The sequence below is a fragment of the Mycetomoellerius zeteki genome, unplaced genomic scaffold (genome assembly GCF_001594055.1).
Source record: "Mycetomoellerius zeteki isolate Tzet28-1 unplaced genomic scaffold, Tzet1.0 scaffold54, whole genome shotgun sequence".
NCBI lineage: Eukaryota > Metazoa > Arthropoda > Insecta > Hymenoptera > Formicidae > Mycetomoellerius > Mycetomoellerius zeteki.
The window spans coordinates 87,332-115,104 of record NW_017257544.1 but is presented as its reverse complement, the minus strand read 5'-3'; the positions used below and the strand labels follow the sequence as shown (position 1 = coordinate 115,104).

At 36.1% G+C, this 27,773-nt stretch overlaps 1 protein-coding gene across 3 annotated transcripts; it reads right to left on the bottom strand.

Annotated features, from left to right (window-relative positions):
* Positions 1-27,512, bottom strand: LOC108727810 (probable phospholipid-transporting ATPase VD). Of its 3 annotated transcripts, XM_018456064.1 has the most exons (18): positions 27,106-27,178; positions 18,723-19,370; positions 17,494-17,673; positions 15,316-15,576; positions 7,046-7,321; positions 6,625-6,793; positions 5,508-5,861; positions 4,863-5,158; positions 4,540-4,701; positions 4,197-4,476; positions 3,677-4,109; positions 2,942-3,336; positions 2,312-2,599; positions 1,930-2,181; positions 1,755-1,859; positions 1,473-1,660; positions 991-1,164; positions 1-872 (listed from the first exon to the last, which is right to left on the bottom strand). In XM_018456064.1, the coding sequence occupies exons 2-18, from the start codon at positions 19,358-19,360 to the stop codon at positions 821-823; spliced, it is 4,503 nt and encodes a 1,500-aa protein (XP_018311566.1). In that variant the 5' UTR covers positions 19,361-19,370; positions 27,106-27,178; the 3' UTR covers positions 1-820. The 3 variants fall into 3 exon arrangements, with proteins under 3 accessions (XP_018311566.1, XP_018311565.1, XP_018311564.1); XM_018456063.1 differs by lacking the exon at positions 27,106-27,178 and adding an exon at positions 27,443-27,512 and having other exon boundaries at positions 3,677-4,476; XM_018456062.1 differs by having other exon boundaries at positions 3,677-4,476.
* Between the last annotated feature and the right edge of the window lie 261 nt (positions 27,513-27,773).

Genomic DNA, 27,773 nt, shown 5'->3' with positions numbered 1-27,773 from the left:
ATATCTTATATATACACATTTGCATGCTTTGTATTCTTTTTACAACGTCTTTGTACATTTATTTTCGACATGAATAAACTAGAATTTAGTATATATGTCCGTCTGTCTCTAACGTTGGTCATCTTGAATACGGTCTGCTTGAAAGTAGAAGTTGCAGATGCGTGTTCGAGTGAAGTTCTAGATTGAAAAAAAATAAAGAGGAAATTACTTAAAGTAGCGCAGTATAGACTTTCACTCGAATCCGGTCTGTCTGATTCAATGCACAATTACAACGTACAGTCTTGGTCCCTAGAAATCACAGCCATTAAATGCAACGAACGATCTGAGATTTAAGGCCACTCGATTTTAAATCAGCCGCTATAACTTGAATTCGATAATGGCAATGTAATGTTAGCGTTATCGCGATATCGGTAACGAGGACGTTCCTACGGGCAAGCGATGACGCGTATTGCATCTCGAAGGAAGTTTTGATGCTCTTTAATAATCTGTATTGCATGATGATATTAACGAACACGAATTTTCACGTTCAATAGCACCATGATTAACTAGCTTTCATCTGGTATCTACAGCATTAAAACTACAATTTACAGAAAGCTAGGAAATCGTTAATTAGAAATAATTAAATATTATTAAGTTATTAGACAAGATTGTCAATGCAAAAGGCTTTCGGAGGTCAGAAGATTCTCCCTTAATCGATGAAGGAACGCATGACTTTTGAGGAGAATCGAGTCAGCGAAAAGTCATTCTCCCTTTTTCGGCGATCGATTGGTTTTTCCGGTTAATGAGATGGACACGCTTCATCTCTATCTGATTGTACCTGTCATGCGACAATAGTCGTGAGAGCGTTGCTTTTGCTTCCGTAGCTACTGGGTCTGCAATGAATAATTAATACATGAAGAGAGAGAGAGAGAGAGAGAGAGAGAACACAACATGAAACCCATAAATATTACTTAGAGTAATTAAGTAACGATGAATGTAAATGTGATGTACCTGATAGTAGCGTGTTGCGAGGAACGCGACCATCCAGCAATAAAATTAATTTCGCCCCTTTGACTGCTAATACGCTGCCGACGAACTTGACCGTCGCTTTTCGCGACGATTCGACGCGAGACAACGTGCATAGCATCTGGTGCGATACTGGATTGTATCGCCTTGTACATTAATCTTTTTCATAAAAAAAAAAAAGAATGCTATTGAATTTATTTATTAAAATTAACCGAATTATTAATTATTGATAAAGAAATAACAAAAGTTACATAAAATTATAATTTAATTCTTAAAAATTATACAGATATATCCAATATGATGCTATAATAATTCAATCGTATAAATGGAGTTTAGACTAACTAAAGCAAGACAGAAAATTTCAAATTGATTAAATACAAAAAACTAAAAATCCGGTAGTTTTATTTTTGTAGATTTGTGTGAAGTAATACTGCTCATACAATTACTATAATATAAAACAAGCTTACCTAGGCATTAAGGCAAGAACAGAAGTAAGTGCCACTGTCAGCCAGTATGTGATATGTGTAAAGGCCTGTTCCATTATCCAAAAAGACCCAGGTAGGCCCATGCAATTGACGCAAACAGCATTGTAAAATAAGCAAAATCCGAAGAAAATGCCCAAAGAACCGAAGATGGCACCAATATGGATTATAGTCTGAAATAAATATCGTTACTATGCGACATGTAACGTCTGTGACATTTTTGTCTTCTTTCTTACGTAGTTTACATCTTTATTTCTTCTTACTTACCCAAGACCTAGTTTCTATAGCAGCGTGAACTAGCATGACGACGATACACGCTGACATAATAGTCGTTCCAAATTCCCATATGTCAATAATCGAATCGTTATAAACCTGAAATATAACATGCGTTTATCATATAAAGTGATGATTACTTTCAGCGAGTTTAAAATGTTGTACCAACTTCTTTGGTAATAAAAAATATGACGACACTTTGGTAAAGAGCGTCCATGATCGTGAGCCAAAACGAATGCGACTGATACACTAGTCCTAGACGTCCCCTTGTATATAATTCCGGCGCTGCAAGTAATATACGAGCTTTAGCGACTCGATCGTAAATGCCTAAGGCGAGAGGCGGCAGCGAAGTAAACAGCAAATTGTACAGCATTAAATATATTTGGTCTATCATTACGGCACCAGAAAAGCCGCAAAATATCTGCGAGAAAAGAAAAAAAAACATAATTATAAGATATATAATAATAATTATAATAAAGATATATAATTATACACATTTATTTCTCATTTATTTTTATATTTTTCTCTTTACGTTTATATTCGATACTTGCTTGAAACCAGAATATAAGGAAGACAAAAGTAGCGTTCTTGTAAAAGAAGTATAAAATCATTCTAGCGAGACGGTCGTAACACCAGTGACCGTGTAGAAGGAGGAGCCTGCTCAGCATAGAAAATCGGGAAATCGCGAAATCGGCTGCCATTACTGCTTGCGTGCCTTCTTGCCCTGAGATACCGACGCCCACGTCGGCGGTCTGTATCATGCTAACGTCGTTCGCGCCATCACCAATTGCTAACGTCCTCATTCCCAATTGCTTTTTAACGATGCGGACTATGTATGCCTGCAACATAAAATGAATTATATTATTCTTCCTCATTATCATTCTAGTTATTAATTCGCAACTAGACTTTGTTTAATCGGTATTCATAGTCGGTTTTTATTTTGTGATTGTCCTATAAGTAATGTGTCTTAAGATGCTAAGAGCTTTACGTAAAAATGAAATACCCGGTATATAAGAATTGACTATGAATACCAACCATAGTTGATTTTTATATTTAAGACCGTTTTAAGTACAATGTTAAAATGTTATAAATTCATTACAGGTATTCATAGTTAGTTCTTATATTTAAAATGGTCTTAAATACAGTCTTGAGATATTATTTCGTTATTGTCAACGGATTACCTTTTGCAATGGCGTGGCGCGACAGGCTAAGACGCTAGAGCACATTTTCGTGAGCTCGAGGAACGGACCGGTTAAACCCGATCGCGGATCTAGGATCACGGTCAACGTCTTGCCGTCTACAACAAGCGCACGTTGTCGTGGCCACGGGCTGCCAATCCTATGCGCGTCTCTCTCGATGGAATCGCGGTTGTATATGCCAGCGGGATCCACGATGCCCATCATACTCGGCTGCGAATGACTGTTGTTTATGCGCTCTTTGCGCGCCGACTCCAGGTAACCATGTATAAGCGTCTCAGCTACGGATTTCGATCTCGCCTGCAGCTGCAGCAGCTGCATGGCCGGCGTGAAGAGCTGCGCCGAGTATGCCACGTTCACTGCGGTCTCTGGTTTGTCTCCTGAAACGGAAAACGAGACCGTGCTGACGTGGCACTCACATTAATGCGCGCTAATTACGTTCAAGAACACGGACTGGTTCCGAGGGATGTTTATTTTTCATTGGCTTTCGATACGTACGCCTCTGTAATTTTTTTTATCCATCGTCTTTATATAATAATATTTATGTAATAATGGATACGTGCAACGTTGGCTATGTGGGGGAAAATGCATTTACGATTCAATGCGAAACGCCTCGTGTATCTCTCTTTGAGATATTCGCACTAAAAGTAGTGCTCACCGATGTTAAACCGGTTTGTCGCGATTGTTCGCTGGCTCGCGGGTGAGTGATTTTCCACGAACCTGTCAGAACCCACACGACGATCCCGGCGGCGACTAAAGCGGCCATTGTTTCGGGCACACCGGCCTGGAGTTTATCCTCGATACCAGTCGCACCCAATAATGTCAAGTGCGACTCCAACATCGCGTACGAGTCGCGTATGCGATGCTCGCGATTCTCCGTTGCCAACTCCACCTCGTCGTGTTTCTGTCTCCACGTCTCATACTCTTGGGCTGTCAGTGTTTTCTTCGCTATCACCAACGTACGTAAACCTTGACGTGCGTACGATTGCAGGTGCTGTCGGATACTCGCTGAGGCGATGGTGTTCTCGTCGCTCGACGAAAGCGCCGGCAGTATCGTCGTGTCGGCACCCTTGCTATATAATATTATCTCGCCGGTATGAGGATGTCTGAGCAACACCGACATGCATTTCCTGTTCGAGTCAAACGGCAATACCTGCAAACGTTCGAAGAATGACAACGGTGAACCACTTACGTTCTCCTCGCCGTTTACATTTCTCACGAGCAACTTGTAACCACCTACATGAAGTATCTCGAATGCGACCGTTGACTTATCCGGGAAGGATATGATTGCGCTGCGGGGCGTCCGTTTCACTAGCTTGATGTCGTAAGCGCGTGCTGCGTGAACCAGTGCCAACTCGTCCGGGCTCTCCGCCTCGTAGATCGCTGGACTCTGTAGCAATTCGTCGCCGTTCTTCGCGTCAGGACTGCGTCCTGAAACCTTCTGTCCCTCCGGCGAAAATTTCCGTCCCAGCAATCCGATGCTCAGACTCGGTATCGATGTTACGTTCAGCAACTTTGGCCTACAAAGATATTGCTCCATTAAATACCATTGCGTCTTGAGCACTTCCGAGCTTTATACCAACCTGGAAATTTTAAATGGGAATTTCGAAGTATCGTCGAACGTATTTGCCGTGTTAATTACTGGCGAGACTGCAGATAAGGTGTGAACAGTTCTGTTGCTCGGAGATAGTGGTACCGGTGGAGAATTTACAGTCGGAAATGAGCTCGCATCTGCTTCCATTATTCTATTGATGTCAAGTTCGTGAAAAAAAATTCGTGATAAATGCGGTGATAGATCTGATCTTTCCATAGTTGCAAAAATAATCATATTTAATTTTTTTTTGTCCAAAAATTAAATCTGTCAGTATGTTTTTTGCATTCCTTCATTAATCTAATATGTACAAACCTCGTAGGGCCACTTCCGTTTTTCTGAGGTTCCTCGATGACTCCGCTAGAGTTCATACTATCGTGATGCGGTTGAGAATTTACGACTACCGTGTTACACGTGGCTAAGACAATAAGAAACTCCTGTAAGCGATGTCGAAATGTACCTATGAGCAGGTCCTCCTTAAGCCGCGAGCACGGAAGCAGATTCTCGTTGTCGCCTATATGCGAGTAATCCTGGCCGCCTACTGCGCATCTCCTAAATAGCATTTTGTTTTCCGTAAGAGTGCCAGTTTTGTCGGAAAAGACGTACTGTACCTGTCATTAAATAATAATATTCCAAGTATAATATTCATACCTTGTATATTATCTGCAAAATTTTTATGTTCAAAAAAACAATGCAAAGAAGTGTTGAGAATTATACATAACGATTCTAATATTAAATTAATTGAATTTACTAATATAAAAACGTTAAATATAAAATTCTTTTTTATATTTAATGTTTTTTATATTAGTTTTTTATGTTAGAAGTGTATTGTAATTTCAGGATATAAATAACTAATTTTTACTTTTTTCTCAAGAGATAAAATTTTCATAATATTGGTAAATTAATATCGTAAAACATTCACCCCGCACAAATTCATTTAACATAAATTGCCACACTCACTTGGCCTAGTTCCTCCGTGATATTCAGCGCGCGGCATTCCGCCTTACGGCCGGTTTCCGTGTCGTGGAGGACCGGGTCGTGGCCGATGTGGTACACCTGTCCCACCTTAGCCATCTCGATCGTCACGTACAGGCTCAGCGGTATCATCACTTGAAATATTATAACGAATGTCAGGAACGTCAGTAAGCTCTCGTAAATAGGCTCCTGCAGCACCGGCAAAAACGGCACCATCGACAAACCCGTATACGCGGACAGCCAGAATCGGCAACCGAAAGCGCCGATCACACATAATACCATCAGTATCACCACGCACCATTTTACGTCCCTGTTCATGTATCTCTCCAGACGAGAACGCTGAAATCACGGACACGTTGCATCTCAAAAAGGTATTTCTTCAATGTACATTATTTATTCAATCATTTTGATTATTCTAAAATTATCCCTGATAGAAATATATGCAGTTTTCCTAGATGACTGATCGAAAATTGCTGTCTCTAGTATTACTGTATTTTCACTAGTTGTAACAATATTGTATGGAAATGAGCAAGAACTTTAATAGAGGTTTATTCAGTAGTTGAAGCAGTTTTCCTATTAAAAATATGTGTAATTTGCAGACACTTGCCGAGTTATTGTTTTGTATTAATAGATATTATTATTAGTTAGATTATTATTGTACTAATAAAATAATAAAAAAGTTAAAATACTACGTACATACACCCAGAGAAAGGTTTCTTCAATTCAAAGAAATGTTTCTTTGATACGGTTAAAGAAATAATTTCTTTGATTTGAACATAATTTCTTGAAGTCAAATAAATTTTTTTATTTGATTTAAAAAGATAGTATTTAAATCAAAGAAATTATTTCTTTAACCGTATCAAAGAAACATTTCTTTGAATTGAAGAAACCTTTCTCTGGGTGTAATCTTTATTGTTTTTGTTCAGTAAATGGATTCCGATTTTGCACAAGAATTATAAGCAAATTACATCTTGATTGGGATATATATACTAAATAATTTTACTTCTCTCTTACTAAACAAAGTTAATATAAGTCCAGCTTAACTACACAAAAATTGCATGACATTTCTACCAAGGAGATACTTGTTTCGATTGGTATTTACCTTGTACCTAGGACCACCGTTGTTTAGTAACGCTTTGGTCTCATGACCGGCGTATATGACTATACCCTCGACGAAGTCGGTGTTTTTTAAGACGCATTCCCTGAGTAAAAGATTTTCCGTAGATACGGGCACCCTGCCGCCGTTTGGGTGTACCACGGCGCCATGAAACCTAACAGACGCGTCAGTGAGATCACTCTAGTAATCTAGTTAATTCTGTCCAAACGGCAAATTATCTGATAGTTCTGTTATCACGGCAAAAACAACATTGTGATGAGCGCGTTTCTCAGATAAATCGCAAAAATCTCGAGTCAAAGATTTACGGTAAAGATGTGAAAGACAAATGATAATTTATCTAAAAAAGCTCTTCGAAAATTGTTTAAAAATAGAAATAATTATTAATCTTAACGCAATAAATATTTACCTATATATTCTAGTACTTGGCTGATCGACTTCGACCACCGATCGGAACTTGGAAGGCTGGAAGGTATCCTGCAGATCGAGAAAACCCCGGACAACCTGGCGCTGCTTCAGATTCGATTCACCATCGAGGTTGCACGTATCAAGGTAAGCTAATCCCTGAGGATCACTGCTTCGTAAAAGCAAGAGATCGGCTGGTACAAGTTCGTTGTTCGAAAGGTGAACCAGGTCACCCACCTTGACATCCTTCCACGCTACCTTCATGTATCTGTCGCCCTCGCTACAATGAAATCATGAGAAATCTCGTCAAGATATATTGTCGTACTACTTTTAAGCATTACTTTTGAACGACACTGGAAATGTAATTGCATAAACGTGACGCGTAATTAAGTAATAATATAATTAAAAGGATCGCGCAATAAATAAATTAGGTACTCCTACATCTGCGACACTTTTTAATTTCGTCATCCGCAATTAAGCAAATTGCATTTTGCGACTTCGCAATAGAGATCTGATTGTACGCTCGATTGTATACGACGAAGAGACTGTGAATATTTTTTCTAATAAAGCACAGTCTTTTCTTTTAATGAACTGGACTTATCAGGTATGAAATATGCGTATCGTGTCAATATGTTCTATATACGCATAATTAATCAAATAACTTACACATATTGTTGTTTTATTAAATAGCATCAAATAAGAGTTAAACATCAATTTCTTCCGCCCTCAAAGTTGAATCGGCGAATGAAATTTTACATAAACATCTTACTTAAGTTGACGAAAGCAATCGACAAATCCTGTATTGCATAAAAGAACTCATAAGGCTACTCTGCTGTCGTCATCGCAAAAATGAACGTTTCGCATGGCTTCGAACGCAAATATTTGTTAAGATCGAAACGAACTCCGTCTGCACAGCGAAACGTATGCATTCAGCAATAGTATTATAATTATCATTTATCTACGGAAATGGAAAATTAATGAACCATCGTGAGTATTATCGTGAATAATAAACAGTACGATGAAAAATTAAAAAGTTAACGAAAAGTTCTTTGCCGATCATGTTTTGCTTCTTTGCTCTTTTTTTTTCATTTTAATTAAATATTGAAAATTTTTTTAACGTCATGAGATGTCAAATATTAAGGACATCACTCACAAAAACATAGCTGTAGAAAACATGTTATATTTTAATTGACTTTATATATCTAATAATCAAGCCAAAGATATTGATATACGAAATATTGATAGGTGAAACAAGTTGTGAAAGAGTCTCGTGAAAATATAATTTCCTATTATTCTCCGGTTCTCCTCGGTACGGAATCGCGATATAGATAGGCTTACAGGCGACCTTGCGTGGTTAATTTAAGAAAAATTTATCTCTCTCGAATACTCTTAGGATATGACGAAACAGCCGATTGACGATATTTCTTTAATTGAAACACATAGAGTGGCGGCATCCAAGGTTGTACAACCTTGAACGCCATCGTCACAGCCATTCTCGTGGATCATTTGATCGGAATGAAATTGAGACGACGGGACGGTCATTGGAGATGATCATCGAAATGAAATTGAGACCTTTGAGAACCACGGGTCCTCTCGTAAACGATATTGTTTCGACATTTAGACGCGGTAGATTCGCAACATATTAGTAAATAGGAGGAATTTATTTTGAGAACAAGAGAACATCGTGTATCTCTTTACAAGGTCATCTTATTAGACGAGACTAAATGATGCAAATTCTTTTGTATTCGCTTTGGAAGATAATAGAAAGAAAGACACCATTCTTGTGCCTTTGCATCGCTCACTTTTTCGCCACGTTTAGTATGTCATAAATCATTGTAAATGCATGCATTATGCATCCGCGTATCGCATCGGTGTCACGATTAGACGACATTTCCTTTTTGTCGTGGATTTGTATCGTTATGTACCTCGAAGAAGCAACGTGGGTATATACGATGTATATACGATGTATATATCATAAATAAATGAGCTAATTATGCAATTACATACGCAACATCTGTCTGATATCACAATTATCTCCATATACATAATACGGCGAAAAATCTAATGAATTCTATATAATTCGTCCGCGAATATAACACAATATTGCAAAAACAATGTCTACTAACAATAAGTGAACACAGATAAAATACATAACAGGTTTTTCTGCGGCATATTACGTAAGCAACGTAACTGCGTTCTAGCATACCATATTAAGCAGGGCTATTATAATTCGTCGTAATCATTTGTTTAATGATTCCTGAAATAAATTTGTTCATTTTTTCAAATGAATAATATTTTTTTGTAGTCGCACGTATTCAGACGATCAAACATACCGCGTATACTATATTATGTGTGCGTTATCGCCGGATGCATAATTTCAGGATAATAATTTTTAACTATACTATAATTGCAAGAGATAACAAGTCAAGGATAACTTAGCGGTTACTTATATTGCCATTATCAAAATTCACAGAACTTTTTGCAGGAAAAAATTTTAGATTTTTCAACTTAACATTTTCTTGGCATTCTTTTAACATCTGTTTCAACTTGAACTTCAAACGGTTACGATTCTAATACTTATGAAATTTTACTCTATGGTTATCTACAGTTAGTACACATCAGTTGCAAGTTCATTAATTTATTTGAAATTAATTTTTATTTGGAAATAATTCTACCATTTTTAAATCTAAGTATGACAATGGACACTCGAAATTAAAACAAAAATAATTCAATAAACAGACAAATGAGAGTAAACTGCGCGATGAAAGATTTAACCTTTAACCGCGTAATTTACTCTCATTTGCCTGTTTATTGAATTATTTTTGTTTTACCATTTTTTATGTCCATATTTGAATATTTTTGCGAAAAATCCTCCAAATTAAAAAGGAACATTAAATTACAATTTCTTTAAAATTAAATAAAAACTAAAAACATATACTTTATTAATTTAAAACTTAATAATTCAAAATAAGGAAAATAAGATACTTTTGTAAAAAAAAAAAATCATTCCGACTAATTGAAAGAAATCATAGGAAATCTGCATATCGTTTCATCAAATATGTTACAAAATGAAGTACAAATTATTTGTAGTCAAACGTTAATAATTATGCTTTTTACGCTGAATTGTTCGTAGAAAAAGTTTCCTACAGAATGTCTCTATATACGAATCTATTAGTTACTCGTCGATATTTCAGGATCTTAAGCGCGTTTCGGAGAAACGATATAGTTATAGAATACGCAAACGCGTACAAGCATTATATACGTTTACACCCGCATCGCATGACGCAATTGGTGACATCATTCGCCGGTTTAACGGCATTCAGAAAGTTCTGAAAAAGGAAAAAAAAATGGGCTGAATGTACACCTTTCTGTCTCGAGTGTATCCCAAATTTGTTTAAAACGAAATTCTTTTTATAATGTCATAACATGTTGTAACGGAAGAACATTGTATATTGAATAACATTTGAAAGTTTGTGAACGGTACGTCGGTTTCGTCGGCGAGTCCCGTGGGAAAGGAGGCTTCTAAAGTGAGATACTGAGTAGGCGGTCTTACGGCTTCGGATTTAAGAGAAGTTTTAATGCAATAGCATATCCAGTGGCTATCATAACAACGAAACTATCGACGAAGGTCAATGTATGTTTCACACAATCGATGTCAAAGGGCGAGGCAAGTGCGATGGATCAACAGCTCGTATATACGAAACTTGCAACATTTTTTCCGTATAACCTGAGAAACTTTTGTTTTACTTATAATCTTAACAGTAGTGCTGCAAAATAAGTTTAATTAAACAATTATAAATGAAAAAAGACAGTTTTTTTTTCGAATTATTGTAGATGCTAATGAAATCGAAACAAAAATTGATTCTGTTCCTCAATTCATGGACATTTATAAAATAAGACAGAAAGCATTTATTGAGATCTGACAAGACTACATAAAACGCGGAGTTGAATTTTAATTAAATACAGATCATAAGTAGCACTTTCGCTTAGCTGCCGCGCCTTGGCAAATAATGATACAGTCTGTTGCTAAAAATTTAGAACAAGCTACGTGAACGAAGAAAGGAATTAAATCCCACATTAAATTATTTAAACCAATTAATTAAACAAACTGAAATAAGAAAAAATTGATTTCGTGACTTAAAAAAGTTCTACAGTTCCATCAAAATTGTACGCATACATATGCATGTGCATTCCCGAAAAATGTTGACATATGTCTTCCTCAGAGCTTTGAAAGAGGAGGCGCGTAATTACAATAAAAAAAATATGTCGCGGTAGACTCTAACAAGCGGAATCGAAAGATTGTAAGGCTCGCGCTATACGAAACGAGATAAAAAGGGGTAATGGCAGTAAATGCGAATGTCAAGGCCTTCAGCGCACGAGATCAGAATCGACCTGGCCGTGAGTGTAAGAGGAAAAGAGAGCGAGTTGCTCGCACTATTATGCGGATACGTTGCGTTTAGAAAACGATAGAGTTGAATGATTAGCGAGCGCGTATAGTCACGACTGAAAGAATCGCCGCCGCCGAGAGTCGCCAATGTTATTTTGAATCGATCGTCCTTTCCGATAGAGAACACGCAAATGCATCGGCAGATAGTGTATCGCGCCTGCATCAAAGATCTGTATAATATTCGCAACATAGTGATTAGAATATTTTCTTCTGTGTCGACACGGGTAAACATGTAAATATTTTATCTCATTGCCATGATAACATGGTTTTTTTATCGTAGCGATAAAAAAAAAGAAATCCTAAATCAAGACTACCATACAAATTATAGAACGATTTTGTATGACGAGCATGATCGAGAATGTGAATTAATATTGAAAGGGAATTGACGTGTATAGGATGTAACGAGACTCGTCGAAGGGCAAGGTCGCCTGGCGAAATCCAGAGAGACGTCGTATCGGAATTGCCAGGTCATCGATCAATTTTCCGATTACGTTACATTATGAACGAGGGTTCGTGACGATCACGGAACTACCCACGTTCGCAAGAACGATCAAAACGACGAGCGAACGATTAGGCAGACCAACGGCAATTGAATCACAATTATAATTATATGAGACTGAATAAAAATCTATGTTGGTCTTCATATAGATGTAAAAATTAAGAATATATTTTTAGATCAGAAGTAATTATCTTTATTTATTCTCGATGTTTTCGAGGATCTCAATTTTTCCTCAATTTACATCGATATAAAGGACCCCGCTCTAATTGTGTGGGTCCGGTGAAATGAGTTATAGCGAATTCGATTGGGCGCACAAATGCATAGATATTAAACGCCGTTGTACACACCGAAAAAAATGCATGTAATTTTACATGGAAATTACATGTATATGACTGGAAAATTATCTAAATTACATAAATATGCTTGGAAATTTACTTTATATACTGGAAATTGTAAATTTCCAATCATATTTAGGCAATTTTTCATGAACATGTAATTTCCATGTAAAATTACATGCATTTTTTTTCAGTGTACTGATTTCATTTTAGTGTAAAAGTGAAATGCAAATATTTAAAATTATAAAATACACATTTTTTTCTAACAACGCAATAAAATGAATAGAAGATTTGGCCGTTTAATCCGTTTCTATATTTATATAAAATATATAAATATATTATATATATTTAAATACACATTTTTACGACAATCTGTGTACGGCGGTTTTAATGTGCACCAGTGCACACTGAGTGCGTCCAATTCGCTATTAGTTTTCACATATAATGTAGCTTCTAATGTAATGAAAATATTATATATACAAGGCTCAATAATGATTAGTTTTTAAAACTATCATCATATATCAAAGAATTCGAGCTATCATGTATCAAAGAGAATGGATTAGAGCGGCAGTCTAATGGTAAAGCGCCAAACTTATAATACGGAGAACCCGCGTTCAAGTTCACCCGATCACTTTATCCTAAGCTGTGCTCACTATATATTGAGTAAAGAATGAGGATTCATGTATAATGGAAAACTGGGCTCCGTCTTCTCGGAAGAGACATTAAACTTGCGTTAGAAACGCAGATGCAAGACAGTAGGATGTCGACTGCGCGAGGATCAACGATTAGTCGATTCCATTGATATGTTATGCACTCGGAATAAGAATTGATGTCAAAAGGAGAGTTCTTATCTGACAAGCCTATCGAGGAGGTGATATGTTATTCAAACGTTAGATTCTTGTATATAGTTTCTTACTGCAAGTTTGTGCCACTAAAAGCCCACCGTTTGCTTGCTATAAGTTTACAAACGGCTTCAAACGTTTGACTGTATAGTGCCATACAGAGCTTCATCGAGTATTATTCTTTCTTAACTGAGAAACGTTCAAAGCAGTTTGTGAATTTATAGCAAACAAACTATGGGCTCTTATTAGCACAAACTCATGCAGTAAGAAACTACAAGAATGGTATATCACCTCTTTGACGGACTTGTTAGGTAAGCTTTTGAACTCCTCCATCGATATCAATTCTTGTCCCGAGTATATAACATATCAATGGAGATCTACTAGGAAAGGATGTTTTTAATGTATTAAACTTTAAAAATATACTTGACGGGAGACGCTATCGTGTCTCCTAATACTCAATGAAAAGCTCATGTAATAAGAAATTACAAGAGTCTAGCGTTTGAAGCAGTTTGTGGACTTGTAGAGAGCAAACGATGGGCTTTCGCTAGCATGCTTATACAAAAACCTAACTTATTTGGTACGGTGAATTTAATTTTCACAACAACGTGGTAAACAAAAGATGTCATAATGCAAGGCTTAATAATGGATAGTTTTTGAACTATAGTGTATCAAAAACTGACCATTATTGAGCCTTGTATTTATAACATCTTTTGTTTACACCACATTATATGTGAAAATTAAATTCACCAGGATCCATTTATCATACAATTAATATAGACCCCGTGTTAATTAATTATTTGAAAAATTGTTGGGTCCACCATATAATTAATGCGCGGTCTTTATAAGTTATCAATTTTTTCTCTGTTATCTCATAAAAGTCTTCTTAAATAATCAAAGTGCAGACCGTAATAACAATAATCTATACGTCTAATTACTCACGTCTAATTAAATTGCCTTTTTTATAAAAAATGTAAATCGCGAGATTTTACCTCGATGTGGAAGAGGATTCAAATTAACGTTATTAGATCTAGTCATTCTCAAAATTGTTGCAAGTCACGAGACGATATTTCGGAGTTCGTTCCCCCCTGATTCGACTATGTTGCTATGTAATCCAGCCGTCCAAGCCGTCCTCGCGTTGCGCTGCAACCAACCACGTGGCATGCGTACATACGCGTTTATCGGCGCAAGCGTATAATCGGCCAGTCGTGGCTAGAGAACTCTAGCCGTGGCGAATTTATCTGATTCGATCGCGTGTGCAACAACCTCTGTTTTCGTTTGTCAAGCATTTTCGGATGCATAAGCGGAAACGAGCGGCATGCGTTCGGATGACGAATAGCGAATGTCGACGCGCGATGTCGATAACGCGTTATCCAAACTGTCTTCTTAACCGTTGTTCGTGAAGATAATAATCCCGTTGTAGTCGTTGCGAGACACGTCTATCGGAATTAAACGTAAACAATGTTGACGCGACGTTGAACGAATTAGAACATCGTATCGTGTGTTGCGTGCGCCGTACGCGGACGTATGCTGCGGGAAAAGAACGGTACGGGACACTTTCTTCACCATGTTCGACCGCAATGTATGGCAACCGTTCGCTCGCGCGCATTCGCGTTTACATGTGACCTACATATCTGGAATTGTCGGTCTTATTGGAATCGATCTATCGGATTCCGTTGCCGCAAGGATTCTAACTGAAGCGACGGCTCGTACGGCAATACGAGCAAGGATAAATGAGCGCAAGGCCGATATCAATTGAAAAATTAAATGTCCTTGTTCAACTTTTTATTCAACGTGAAGCTTCCTCGTATACATAGAATAATAATTCATTATTAGAAATAAAACTGAAGCTTTTTCGGTGTTCGGTTATTATTACTTCGTTATATTTAGATTTCACATTCTTCTAATATCTTTCCCAACAAACGTATTAACGTTCTATGTATTTCATCGATATTCGTTAACGTTTCTTATCGAACTTCACGTATAGTTTGCAAATGCAAATAGACACGTAACGTTACATCGGCTCTTTTTATTTGTAAAACTTGAGTTATCTCTACACGCTTTTCCACGGAAGTTCTGGGGGGCAGGGGGACAAGGGGCTTGTACGATCCGTACGCTATACTTTGCTGTATACAACTACAATATTGCACTCACCTAACGTAGACACGGCAGGTGGAATTGTTCACACGCCGGTCACTGGCGAGTCGTCGGCGATCTTCGAAGAAGTCCTTAAGCGCCGTGACGCCCAGAACGAATACTACGGGGATCATCGCAATCTCCTTGCCAAACGCGTTTATAGCCGGCACCCAATTAAGCAGCACGATGAAAATGAAGTACAGATTGGCCACACGGTGGAATTGCTCTAGCAAATTACGAGGTAGGAAGCTCAGCGCTGTGTACTTCGTTGTGCGTACCCTGAAGAAGAAATGAGCACGCGGAAAACGCGTGTGAGACAACGGACCGTCCACGTCTGATTCAGAGATCCTGTAACTGACTGTAACAGATTCTGGCCACGAGACGACAAATCAATTAAGAAAAATAAACTTATTTTTTATCAAAACGGATCTTTTAGTGCTTAATTATTTCAGAGTGAATTTATAAATTATACAACCCTGTAAACTAAAATCTTTTTAGATTTTAAAACGCAATCATGAACAGAACTAGAGTAGTAATATCACTTGACAATTTAATAATTTTTTATGCTGATAAGCAATTAGAAGGATAATTTATTAATAATTTGTCGACTACAGTAAGTTAGAATGAGTAAGATAAGAGTATAAGTTAGAATATAAGATAACATGTAGGGTAACTCCTGCAAATACGCCGCGCTGGGATTTACATTAGTATTGTGTCATGATTTCAGCTTCCTGTTAATATTAATGAAATTATTGTGAGTTGAATCGATTTGTCACTGTAATAAGTAGCGCCATCATAAGTTATAATCTACATAAAACGATTACTGTAGGGCGTGTAAAAGACTTAATTATATACATGTAAAGGAATAGTAAAGCATGTTGTATAGCAAAATACAAGTGCTTTGCTTTCGTATTCTTTGTTTAGTTTGTTGTCTTGTATATCCCACCTGTTTGGGATATACGGCATTTTTAGCGGGCGGGATTTATGCCCAAAGCATACAAAGTGCGCAAATTGAATTCAATGCACTAAATGCAATAAACGCATTACATGAAACATGTACCTCATAACACTTCTAATATATGTAGGAAGATTCTAATTATTATTTATTACTTCATATACATATTTATTATTCTTATTCCTTAATAAAACTTTATAAACGCATTTTATAAGTTATTGTGTCATTTTACGTCTTATTTATGTGCATTGTTTGTAAATTTTTCATGAGCCGTACATACCTCCCTTCCACCTATGAGTAGCCCAGTAGTAGAGTATATCCCACCCCTATGGGATATACGGCAAAAATGCAAAGGCAAAAAGTTCATTTCTTAATACGAAAAATAAATATATAGTATGTATTTCGGATTTCTAATATTTTTTTCATAGTAGTAGACAATATAAAGTTTTTACTGATATAGTTCATTTACTTTAAACATAGTAAATAATACTTAATAAATTAAGTTTTTGATAGGTGCGGCGTATATTTACCCTATAAAGTTACGCTATAAAAAGAGACAGTATATGTACTCTTTTTTTAAACTCTTGTTTTAACAAAATTGCTCGTGGCCAGTACTGTTATAGGGCATAGACATATAAGATAGACCCAGAATTAGCTATATGTACCTGGGTTTGGCAGAACGGTGCGAGAGGCAAAATACAGATGACAGTAAATTTACTTTAATAATACTCAAGAATTCTATTCTTATCTATTCTATATCCTTCTTCATCGATTTTGACGAAATTAGGCTCATTCGATATGTTTTTGCACGAAATGAACGTGGCAAAGAAAAGTGCGACGCTCTGCCCCGTAGACCGAGATATTAATCGTTGAAGTGAACGACTATTCAGATTAGGAAACATTCTGTCACATCGATGGCATAGACATGAGAACATGTAAGTAAGGCTAGAATAAATATTTTCTGTTTTAATTTCATCAAAATCGGTGAGGAAGATAGAATTCTTGAATATTATTCTTTTATATCTTATTTTATTTTATTTTTTTTTTCAGTAATACAAATGTCAAGATGCGCGCATAGAGAAGGATAGGTTGCCCCGATATTTTGCCTCTCGCACCGTTCTGCCAAATCCAGCACATACTATAGAAAAGTATATGGATGCTGGGTCTATCTTATATGTCTATGTTATAGGGTCTCTAGTCCGAATGGACCATACACATCTTTCTTGTCTCGTTATTCTCACCTATTGTCCATTCTATCTCCATTGGGATGCTGTCTCTTCGGAGTCTTCGGGGGGACTAAATGATTCGGCACTATTGTTCTTAAACGGGGTTCTTCTGGCAGCGGGCCAAAACAATAGGCCCATAGTCTTCTCCACCATGGAGGCGCGACACTACGTCTTATCGTATAGATAGACTCCGATCTGTAAACAGTTGCGAAATTTACCTTTAGCACTTTACTTTCTACGAACTGTGCATAAAATATATTACCTTCTGTAAAAAAGAAATCATAATTCTTAGGAATTTAAAAATGTTCTCAGTTTCGCGCGTTCATCAAATTCATAATTTTGTTCGATATTTTATGACAAACCATTCATTGTCAGTATTAATATTATCGGTGAAAAATATAAATTACGAATATATATTTTTATCAAATGATCATACAACGTATCAAAATTTTAATTATTGATCAAAGATCAAATTATATTTTTTATTTTATTACTTCCGATAATTTTTCAAATATCTCTGGTTACATCAAATTAGTAAAATTGTTTGTTTTTCTTATAATATGAAGTGTCTCTCAAAGTTTTATATTTATTATTGGTTATACTTATATACCAATTATTTATCGAGAAAGCATAGAAAATATAGAATATATAGATAGATAAAGACTATTTACAGAATAACGTAACAGTTACATAAACTTTAAAGATAAAGCCGATATAAAAATGAATCTTATTTTTAAAATAATTATCAATATGGCTCAATCAGAATAAATCAATAGTTAAAAGAAGGGCTACGAGCCAGTTATAACATAAAGAATATTTAATAACCTTTCATACATACAAACGTTTCGACACCGATCATTTTCAATGTAAAACAACAAACAATCTTACATAAATTATCGGAAAATTCAGTCAAATTATAATGTCCAGTAAAACTGGACAAAATGATAATTTATGTAAGATTGTTTGTTGTTTTACATTGAAAATGACCCGATCGGTGTCGAAACGTTTGTATGAAAGGTTATTAAATATTCTTTATGTTATAACTGGCTCGTAGCCCTTCTTTTAACTATTGACTTATTTTTAAATCTCTTTAAATTTTATGTGTAATTGTAATGCAAATTTTGTAAATTATTATTTATCTATTACTATCTGTCTATCTTATTAACGCACTGTTATTTTGTTAGCCGATAATTAATCTTTATCATTCAGAACAATGATAAATCATGTTCTCTCTTACTTCGTACCTGGACGCTTGACGGGAATGTCCGCGAAAGGAAGGCATCCTGCCGGCAGTAGGCGGTCTGCCATCCTCCCTGTGGCCTGGTGGTAGGATAAAATCTGTTCTGGAGCCAACACGATGGTGTCCCGTTACGGCTGGTTGGTTCTGCGTTACATCCGCCACCTGACCCTGACTGAAGGCTCTCTGGTGGCCCGGCTTCTTTAATGCCGACGGTCGACCCGCAGATGTGGCGCTTCCTACCGTCGTCAATGGACCCAGGAAGGACCCGTAGGTCTGCCATTCGGTTGTACCATCCGCCAGGATACCACCGTGGCTCGCCGATCTCGCGTGGGTTTTCGGAAAAGCTTTCCTCCTGGCCGGAGAGCTGACTTCCTCTAATGCATCCTCGTCCTCGTCGCCGTTGCTGTTTTTTGACGTGTTTGTCGTCGTTGTGATGCTGGTCGTCATTGTCGTGCTCGCCGTGGTCGAACCACCGTGGAGGAACGGCAAAGGAGGTGGCTGGAGAGGTGCCGTCGAAATCGACGACGAAGACGACGATGACGTCGTCACGCAGCTGGGGCGACCCGCACCCGGAAACACGTAGAGAGACCCCTGTCTCTCGATCTCCTCGGTGGCTGCTTCCTGCGCGTCGTCCTCGGACATGCTGGCACATCTATGCACATATGCGATGTAGAAAAAAAATTCCGTGTAAACCTTACGAAACAATAAGTGCAGAGTAAACTCTGCGAAAACCGGTTGAGTCTCTCAAAACTTTTAACAATGTCCTCGAATATTCTTATGATTTATTTTTATATAGCTATAATTGTTAATTAATGAGAGAAATATAACAAAGAGGAGATTTTCAATGGAGACAGTGATTATCAAATAACATATAGATAATATTTTATTTTTTATGTATTTTAGAAATTATAAGGACTTTTCATATTTACAATTTTATATACATAGCTTCTATGAACTATAATGTATTCTATAAACTATAATATAAGTTTTAAATTTATGAAGTTTTTTAAAACTTTATAAATCTATTATATATATATATACTAGTATATAATATGTATATATACTAGTGGTAAATGTTCCGATTAGGGGACCCCCCCCAATGACCTTGACCTTAATGCTCTCACCTTCGACTCTCACCCCTGCTCCTCCCCCTGCATCGTAATAGTGACCTTTCCATTGCTTAAATGTAAGCAAAATAAACCGAGGAATAAATAGACTTGTACATGTGAATGTTTAACGAGCGTGGAAATCGTGCGCCCCTTTGCAAGGGGGAGGAAGGTACCACCAAGAAGGGTGTTAGAGAACATTTTGGCCCTCGCATGACCACATATCTGAACGTGAAATTTTCCGCTCTTTTCATTTCCGGAGAAAGAAATTGGGGTTTCCATTTAAAAATCTCGATTTGACCTTGAAATGACCTTTAAACTTGACCCCAAAGTCAAGGACAAGGTCACCACTGGTTGACCCCCTTTGATCCCTGCAACTTTTGTCTGAAACATTTTTTCGATAAACGCCTTCTTTTTGAGATAATCGCGTGGAAGTTTTAAAATGGGACATGTATATATATATATATATGTATATATTGTTAATGAGAATAAGATATTTTTGAGGATTATATATATATATATATTTGAGTTCTGAAGCATTTTGCAATATTTAGAATTTAGGACTTGCATAGTTTCTGAACTCTGTGTCGAATTATTGATAAATGATAGAAATACTATTGACATCAAATAGAATAACTTTCGTGCGAAGAATTATCGTAAGTAATCGATTGTAGGGTCTAATCCGCGATGTATATCCGCCACACCTTTATCCACAACTATAGATGAAATTGTATCATCAGAATTTGCGGAATCGATTCGAGAGCAGGTATTCAATCTTCTTCGATAGCACTAGGAAGATAATTCGTCTTCGCATTCTTGTTCCGATAATAAATACGCTTTTTAAGCGCAATCGTTTGATTTGAAATTCGTTCGTTGATATTCTCGCCAGGCGTTTGCTTATTTCCGCGAAATAATTTACGACGAATCATTCGCGCTTGTACGTATCCGGAATAATATGGAATAACAATCGTACGTGCATTTTATCGCGTGTGCCTTCCAAACAGAAAAAGCAAATACAATTGCATTTGACGCAATCGTGCAGTGGTATACTGATACAGAGTTATACCGCGGCACGTTGCTGTAAATAAAAAAATTGACATTTTAAACATATTAAAAACGTCGAAATTAATTAAGTCATTTTTTTCATATATTTTTTAATATTGATATATAATTCGTAATTTATTTTTATACATATACATTCTATATTTTTAAAGAATGAATATATGTTATTTCAGACGACATTGAGGTTCGCTATCGGGTTTAATATGAAAACGATAACAAAATTTTATCTAAGCTTTGTATCAGCGTGAGCATGGAAATATTGATAGCCAATAGCCTTATCAAAAATAAACGTGGAAAATTGGCACATTATAATATTTGTACGAAAATAAACGTCATCGTTTTCTGCTCTGTTCACTTTTTCATGTACCTATATACAGAATTGATAAAAAACATATTTTAAAGTATGTTTGAGCATGTTTCTTTTAATACTATTTAAAACATGTTCAAAATATTAAAAATATATTTAAAAACAAAACACAATGTTATATTTAAAAAAAATATTTCCTTTCACCAACCCTGCTCATATATCATAATCAGATGTTATGTATCCATGTGTCTCGCACGTTTATCGAACTTGTATTAATAATTAACTAAATCGATCTTTTATAATTGGGGGGGACAAACGTTCCTGCATAAGTTCGTTATGGATTACATTAATTATTCATCGACTTTTGCTTGATTTATTATTTAGTAATGTAGTACGACAATATTTGACAATTTCCAGATAATTGGCAACTGTATGTACAAGACTATGTGACAATATTGCAGCATAATCAAAAACAAGTGTTCTAAAATTTCGTTTATTCGTTCTAAAATCGAAATCCGAAACCGAATATTACCGAGACTTATGATTTACCAGCGTTATGATATTAAGGAATTTCGTATCTTTCTTATCGGATAAAAAAAAGATAGGGAATCATTCGATAAAACGCGAATCATAGAAAGTGCCATGTCTATATAACGTTTATCGGATATCCTGTTTATTCTGTGTAGATAGCCAAAGTAAACTATCTTTGCAAAAAAATGCAGTGCATGAATGCATTAGTCCGAGAGAAAATTCTTTGCGTCAAACAGGAAGCAGGAATTTAGAACGCTCTCAGAAATACCGCGTTATTTTCAGATACTATTTCGAAATCCCAGTACGTCATTCAGAGATTAATCTTAATAGCCCCTCACTCAAAAATCGAAGTATAGTACCTTTTGAAGGACAGATTCAAAGCTCGCGTGCAGCATTTATCATTAAAATAAAATGAAATTAGTCAGATAGGTATACTGTATATGAAAAAGAGTATTGCCAAACAACGCTTATCGTTCATTTGCACGACTGCGACTGCGTACAAAAATACACTCATCGTCTGATGTATTTGCTAATAATTCTGATGGGCGTTCGATATACTGCGATTTTAAAACAAAGAATAGGCTATATTTTTCTTTCTTATTTCTTATTAACATTAAAGATCTTAAATAACTCTTTGATATTGAACAACTGCAGCGCGAGAATAGCATTTAAATTAATGCGACTGATGAGCTTAGATATATGGTAGATACCTACGTAGAAATATAGAACGAGCTAGTTTCAATTAATAATACGGACACTGTCCATTTCGATCTTAGATTTTATTTTTATTATTAATGTTGATTTTTATCTTGATCATCTACCTTTCAAGGTGCAACTGGCTTATTTTTCAAAGCCTTGACGTATCAACATATGTGTGTAAATATACTTAATATGATAGGTTAGTCAATATATAAGTAACCTTAATTTTGCCCTCAACGATCAAGGTAATAAAAATTAAGGTTACTTATTGATTCATCTATGTATATAATACAATATATGTATAGTGAAAGCTAAAAATTTTCCACGATTAAAAATACCTTACTTAATACGACATAATAAAAACTTACAATTTTCCATGATTGAAACATTACGTAATCTTGCAGATATATCTAAAAATATATTTCAGAGAAACTGATTTTTTATCGTTTCGATTTAGCAACATCTAACTTGCATTATTTTTATTATGTTTACCGGGGCTTTAATTCGCGCTCGGACGCGTGTAGCATCTAATTCGAGTTCGAAGAAGCGCGGGGGGGCGGAATGCGTGTCACGGGTCGCTCCATCGTGCGTACACGCGTGCATGCGCTAATGAGTGCAATCGCGCGGTCGCGTGTGCGTGCAATGCGACGAACGAGATTCCAGTGTACGATCGATGGTGCGCAGGTTACCCTTCTATTTGCGCGTGAATCGCTACCGGCCGAATGTAAACGAAGTATCAAGGGTAGAAAAAAAATCGAGCGACTAAATTGGGTCACCCGTTTACTCACGAGCGCCTCCTTTAATCACGCTTTATCGCGCCATTTGGTGTCATTAGGATGATTGGAATAATCGTTAAAGAAAATTGCGATATCGCCTCCTATTGATCATCGAGACTCATCTGGATTATTCGAGATTAATCTTTCGAAATCGTGCTGTCAAAGAAATAACAGTTGTTTTAGTACGCTTATTGTCGATAATACTCATCGATCAAAATTTTCCGCAGTATACGAACCTAATCGAGAAAAAAATGTTTCACCTTTTTTTGATAATTCCGAACGTTTTAAAAGAGGCATTAATAATTGATAGCATTTTTTAGGTAATCTAAATTTCTTTGAGAAAAGAACTCTTTTGAAGTATCTCGTTTAAAGATTCTTTTTCAAAAAAGCAACTTCAAAAAGTTATTTTCTCAGAAAAAAAAAAACAGATTACCAAAGAATTTAAATGGAAGTTGGTAAAGTCGTTTCGAAAAGGAAATCTTAGATCAAAGATCAGAGATTCACAGTTTGTTTATTTTTCACGACTTTGATATCACGATATTTAACGTGATAATATGAGGAAATTTATCCGTGCTTTTTTCCCAGTTAACGCAAGAGTGGCTTCTCTGATCGGCGTCGAAATAAACGCAACGGGTGTAATAGAATCTCTTTCTCTCTCTCTCTTTCTCTCTTTCTTACTACTGTGAAACATAACGGAAACCAGATGGAATCCCTAAAACATATCCCGTAATACGCCAGAATAATGTATTTTACTTAAATTGCGTTTGCGCTTTGGCGTGAAATATTACTACCACAAACTCGATGAATTATATAACACATTCGGACTACCTAAATAAAACTAATGACTTTTGAGAAGTTTGAACTAATATGTAGTCGTTAAGTTTAGACCAAACTCATAATTCTTACTTTATACTTTATTAATCCGTAACTTATGGATCTTACAAGGGAAGTTTCACAACTGTCCGGAATCGATTTGATTCTCCATGAAATATGTTGTTAAACACGAAAATCTAAGAGACACGTATTTTTTTATACGTGCGTATAAAATTAAAAAAAATTTTTTTGTTAACAATTGTTAAACAAAAAATTAAAAAAATTTTTTTTCTTCACAACATTGAAGTACTCTTGAAACAGTATAACTTTTGTTTAAACAATTTTTTTCCATCTTTTATATTTCCGACGGTATTCGGCTCGAAATAGAAATATCGTTTTTTTTTTCAAAGGGGTGTTTCACCCCTTAAACATGAGTTAGCGCACGTATAAAAAAATACGTGTCTCTCTCTCTCTTAGATTTTCGTGTTTAACAACATACTTCATGGAGAATCAAATCGGTTCCGGACAGTTGTGAAACTTCCCTTATTAGTGACCCTCGGACATTTTCCTAATTTTTAGATAATGATTTGTAATGAATTGGAATCGTTTTATGTTTCACAATCTTATTTTTCACCCCTTTGTTCTATTTATATAAACTAATTATTGTACTATATTTATGCTAAATTCAAGTATTATAATTTTTTCATATAATTGAAAATTTTAAAACTTCTAAGACTAATAACAAAAACTTTAAAAGATATCCTAAAACGAAAAGAACGATTTTGCTGCATCTAAAAAATTTAGCTAGATATAGATCTGAATATAATTTTGTTGAATTAACAAAATGATTACCTATAAATGTCAAGCATGATGAACAATGCTATAAAAAGTTTTAACGTTCTAGTAACCAGTTTAAAAGTCGTACATAATTACCGCCATTACTTTGATAGCTCAACAAATTTATTTTTAAATCTATATCTACTTGAATTTTTAGATATTTCAGCAAAATTGTCCTTTCTGTGCATATTCTTCTTAGCGTCACAAAAAATGTGTTACAAACTAATCTTGAATAAATGCCCGTTTAGAGCTAAAGACGAGCATAAGTGTTTAATATGGTTCAGGTAATATCGCAATTTTCGACACTCATTTCAATCAGGTGACTGATATGAGCGAGCGCGTGCGATAAGCGAGCTCGATCATTAGTCGAATCATGGAAACGCATATACAGGGTGAGTCATTTTAAGTGACAGATCCAAATATCTCCAAAAATACGCCAGATACAAAAAAATGGTTTAGACAAAAATTGTAGAGGACAACGGGGGACATCTAACTGTGCTAACAGTTTTTATCTTCAGGTCGATTTTCAAGGTTATTTGAAGGTCATGATCATTTTTTTAAATGGAATTATATGAATTTTTTTACATAATATGATTCCTCTAATTATTCTGCATATAAAAGTATTAAGGTAGCGATATCAAAAAACCAATAGTTTACGAGATATTTTATATTTCATTGTGGCACATATTGATATAAAATATTAAATAATTCGTAAACTATATATATATTAATTTTTTGATAATCGCGTACCTTAATACTTTTATGAACAGAATAATAAGATGAATCAATTGGTGGAAAAAAAACACATAGTTGCTTATTTAAAAAATTATCCATTTTGCATACATATTTGCATACGTATCTACCTGTACAACGCAAATAAATAATGAGGTGACGTTTTCAAAATTCGCTGGAATTCCACTACAGGATCGATTTTTTTTTCGACCAAAGTCGTGTAATATTACACGCGGAATCGTGTCCCGTCAACAAAATAAACCGACATCTTGATGTCTCTTGGAAAATAATAAAACTGACACTTTTCCGTGAAGCAAAAAGCACATCGTGAAATAAAAGGTGCAAAAACTAAACAAATGTCCTCTAATGGCAATAAGGAAAATAATCTGTATCATCTTTTATTGTATGCGTGATGTTCTTTTATTACATCATATATTGTTTTATCGCATTTTTCTTAATATGCGATTATTATATGATAGTTTCTTATTACACGATAATCTTTCGTGTTAGTCATACTGTGAATAATGTTTAACGCCGTATTATACGCGCATTTAAATTACATAGCGAGTTACAAAATTGTCAAAAAATATTTTTAGGGACTAATTACACGTAATATGTAGAATCATCCTAATCGTCGGCCGAGACAATTTAAGCGAAAGAATGTCTTCTTGCTGAGAGCTGAGAAGCAATTTTACGCGATTGCATTCAAGCGAATTAACCGTTACTTTACGACGTTGCAAACTGTAAGCTTTTCCCTACCGCATTTATGCCTTTTCAGTCGCATCGCAACTGATTTATTCCGAGTGTAATAAATCCTACGAAATTTAAAGGGACCGAGATGAGGCTCAAAATCGCTTCAACAATCTTCCTTAATAATCTTGTTTTTTATTATAAAATCTAATTATTTCGCATACTCTAATCAATCATATTATTCTCACTAAAAACTCTACAACTTGTGCTTTTTATGCACGGAAGAACGATTTGGTTGAAATATTATAATAATTTAGCTATAGATATTCAGCTATATAGATCTGAAAATTATTTTGTTGAATTATCAAAATAATTATATAAGAATCTAAATGCGCAATGAAATTATTGTCATTATTATTATACTATATTATTCTAGCAGTTAGTTTAAGCGCCTTACATAATTATTTTAATGATCCAACAAAATTATTTTTAGATCTGTATCTAACTAAATTTTTAGATAGTTGAGTAAAACCGTCCTTTTCGTATATACTTATATAGATACTTTATATAGAAACCGTATGCGACCGTCCTCGATTTTTTTCAAAACCGGAACAATCCACCTGTTTTTTCGAATTCTCACTTAGGTGGCAAAATCGCGCGATAAATCCCAGGAAAAATAGTTGAAAACCGATGATTCTATAACGTGGCAGACTTTCTCTGAAGAATTTTCACGGAGGGAACGAGGAAAAAGTTTTACTCGCGCTTGCGTTTGCGATCGGGCGCGTAGCGTTCAGAAGGGTCGAAAGGAAAGAAAGAGGAAGGGAGAGAGCTCACATTTTTTCCTGCCTCCCGACGTGGTCCACGTGGCCCCGTTGAAAGCGGATGGCGGCTCGTCCCGAATTCGTCGGAGGGAGGGCACGTCGAAGCTCACATTTCCCCGCGCGCGCGTCGGGAAAGTCCGCGGCGAGAAGGATGAATCACGTATGGTAAACACCTGGTGCAAAAATCGATCTGTACGTATCTGTACTGATCTCCTCTCCGCGAAGCCTCGATCTGCGAGCGCATCAGGTATGTATACGCGCGAGAGCAGTGCGGATTATTTTTTTCTTTTCTCTTTCTTTCTTTATTTTTTTTTCGGTCGCTTTCAAAATTCGCGCATCAACGAACTCACCTCGATGTTTCGCGAGCGCGTTATCGCGGCCGATTCACCGCGACTGATAAGCGCGATCGCATTGCCAGACGTTGCTCCGATACACTCGACGGCCCCGACGACCGACGAAACACCCGCTCCACTCCGCCGTCGTGAACGTACTGATGTTTTATACCGATCAACACGCTGGCTGCTGCGAAATTGACGACATCTGGCGACGCGAAATCGCATAATAAGAAATATGACAAGTTCCTAGGAGTGACATAAACGCGAAATGTTACTATAAGACGCAAGCCGCGTTCTACAAAAGCGACAGTCAGTTCGGAACTGACTGTAATTGGTTGGAGTCGAT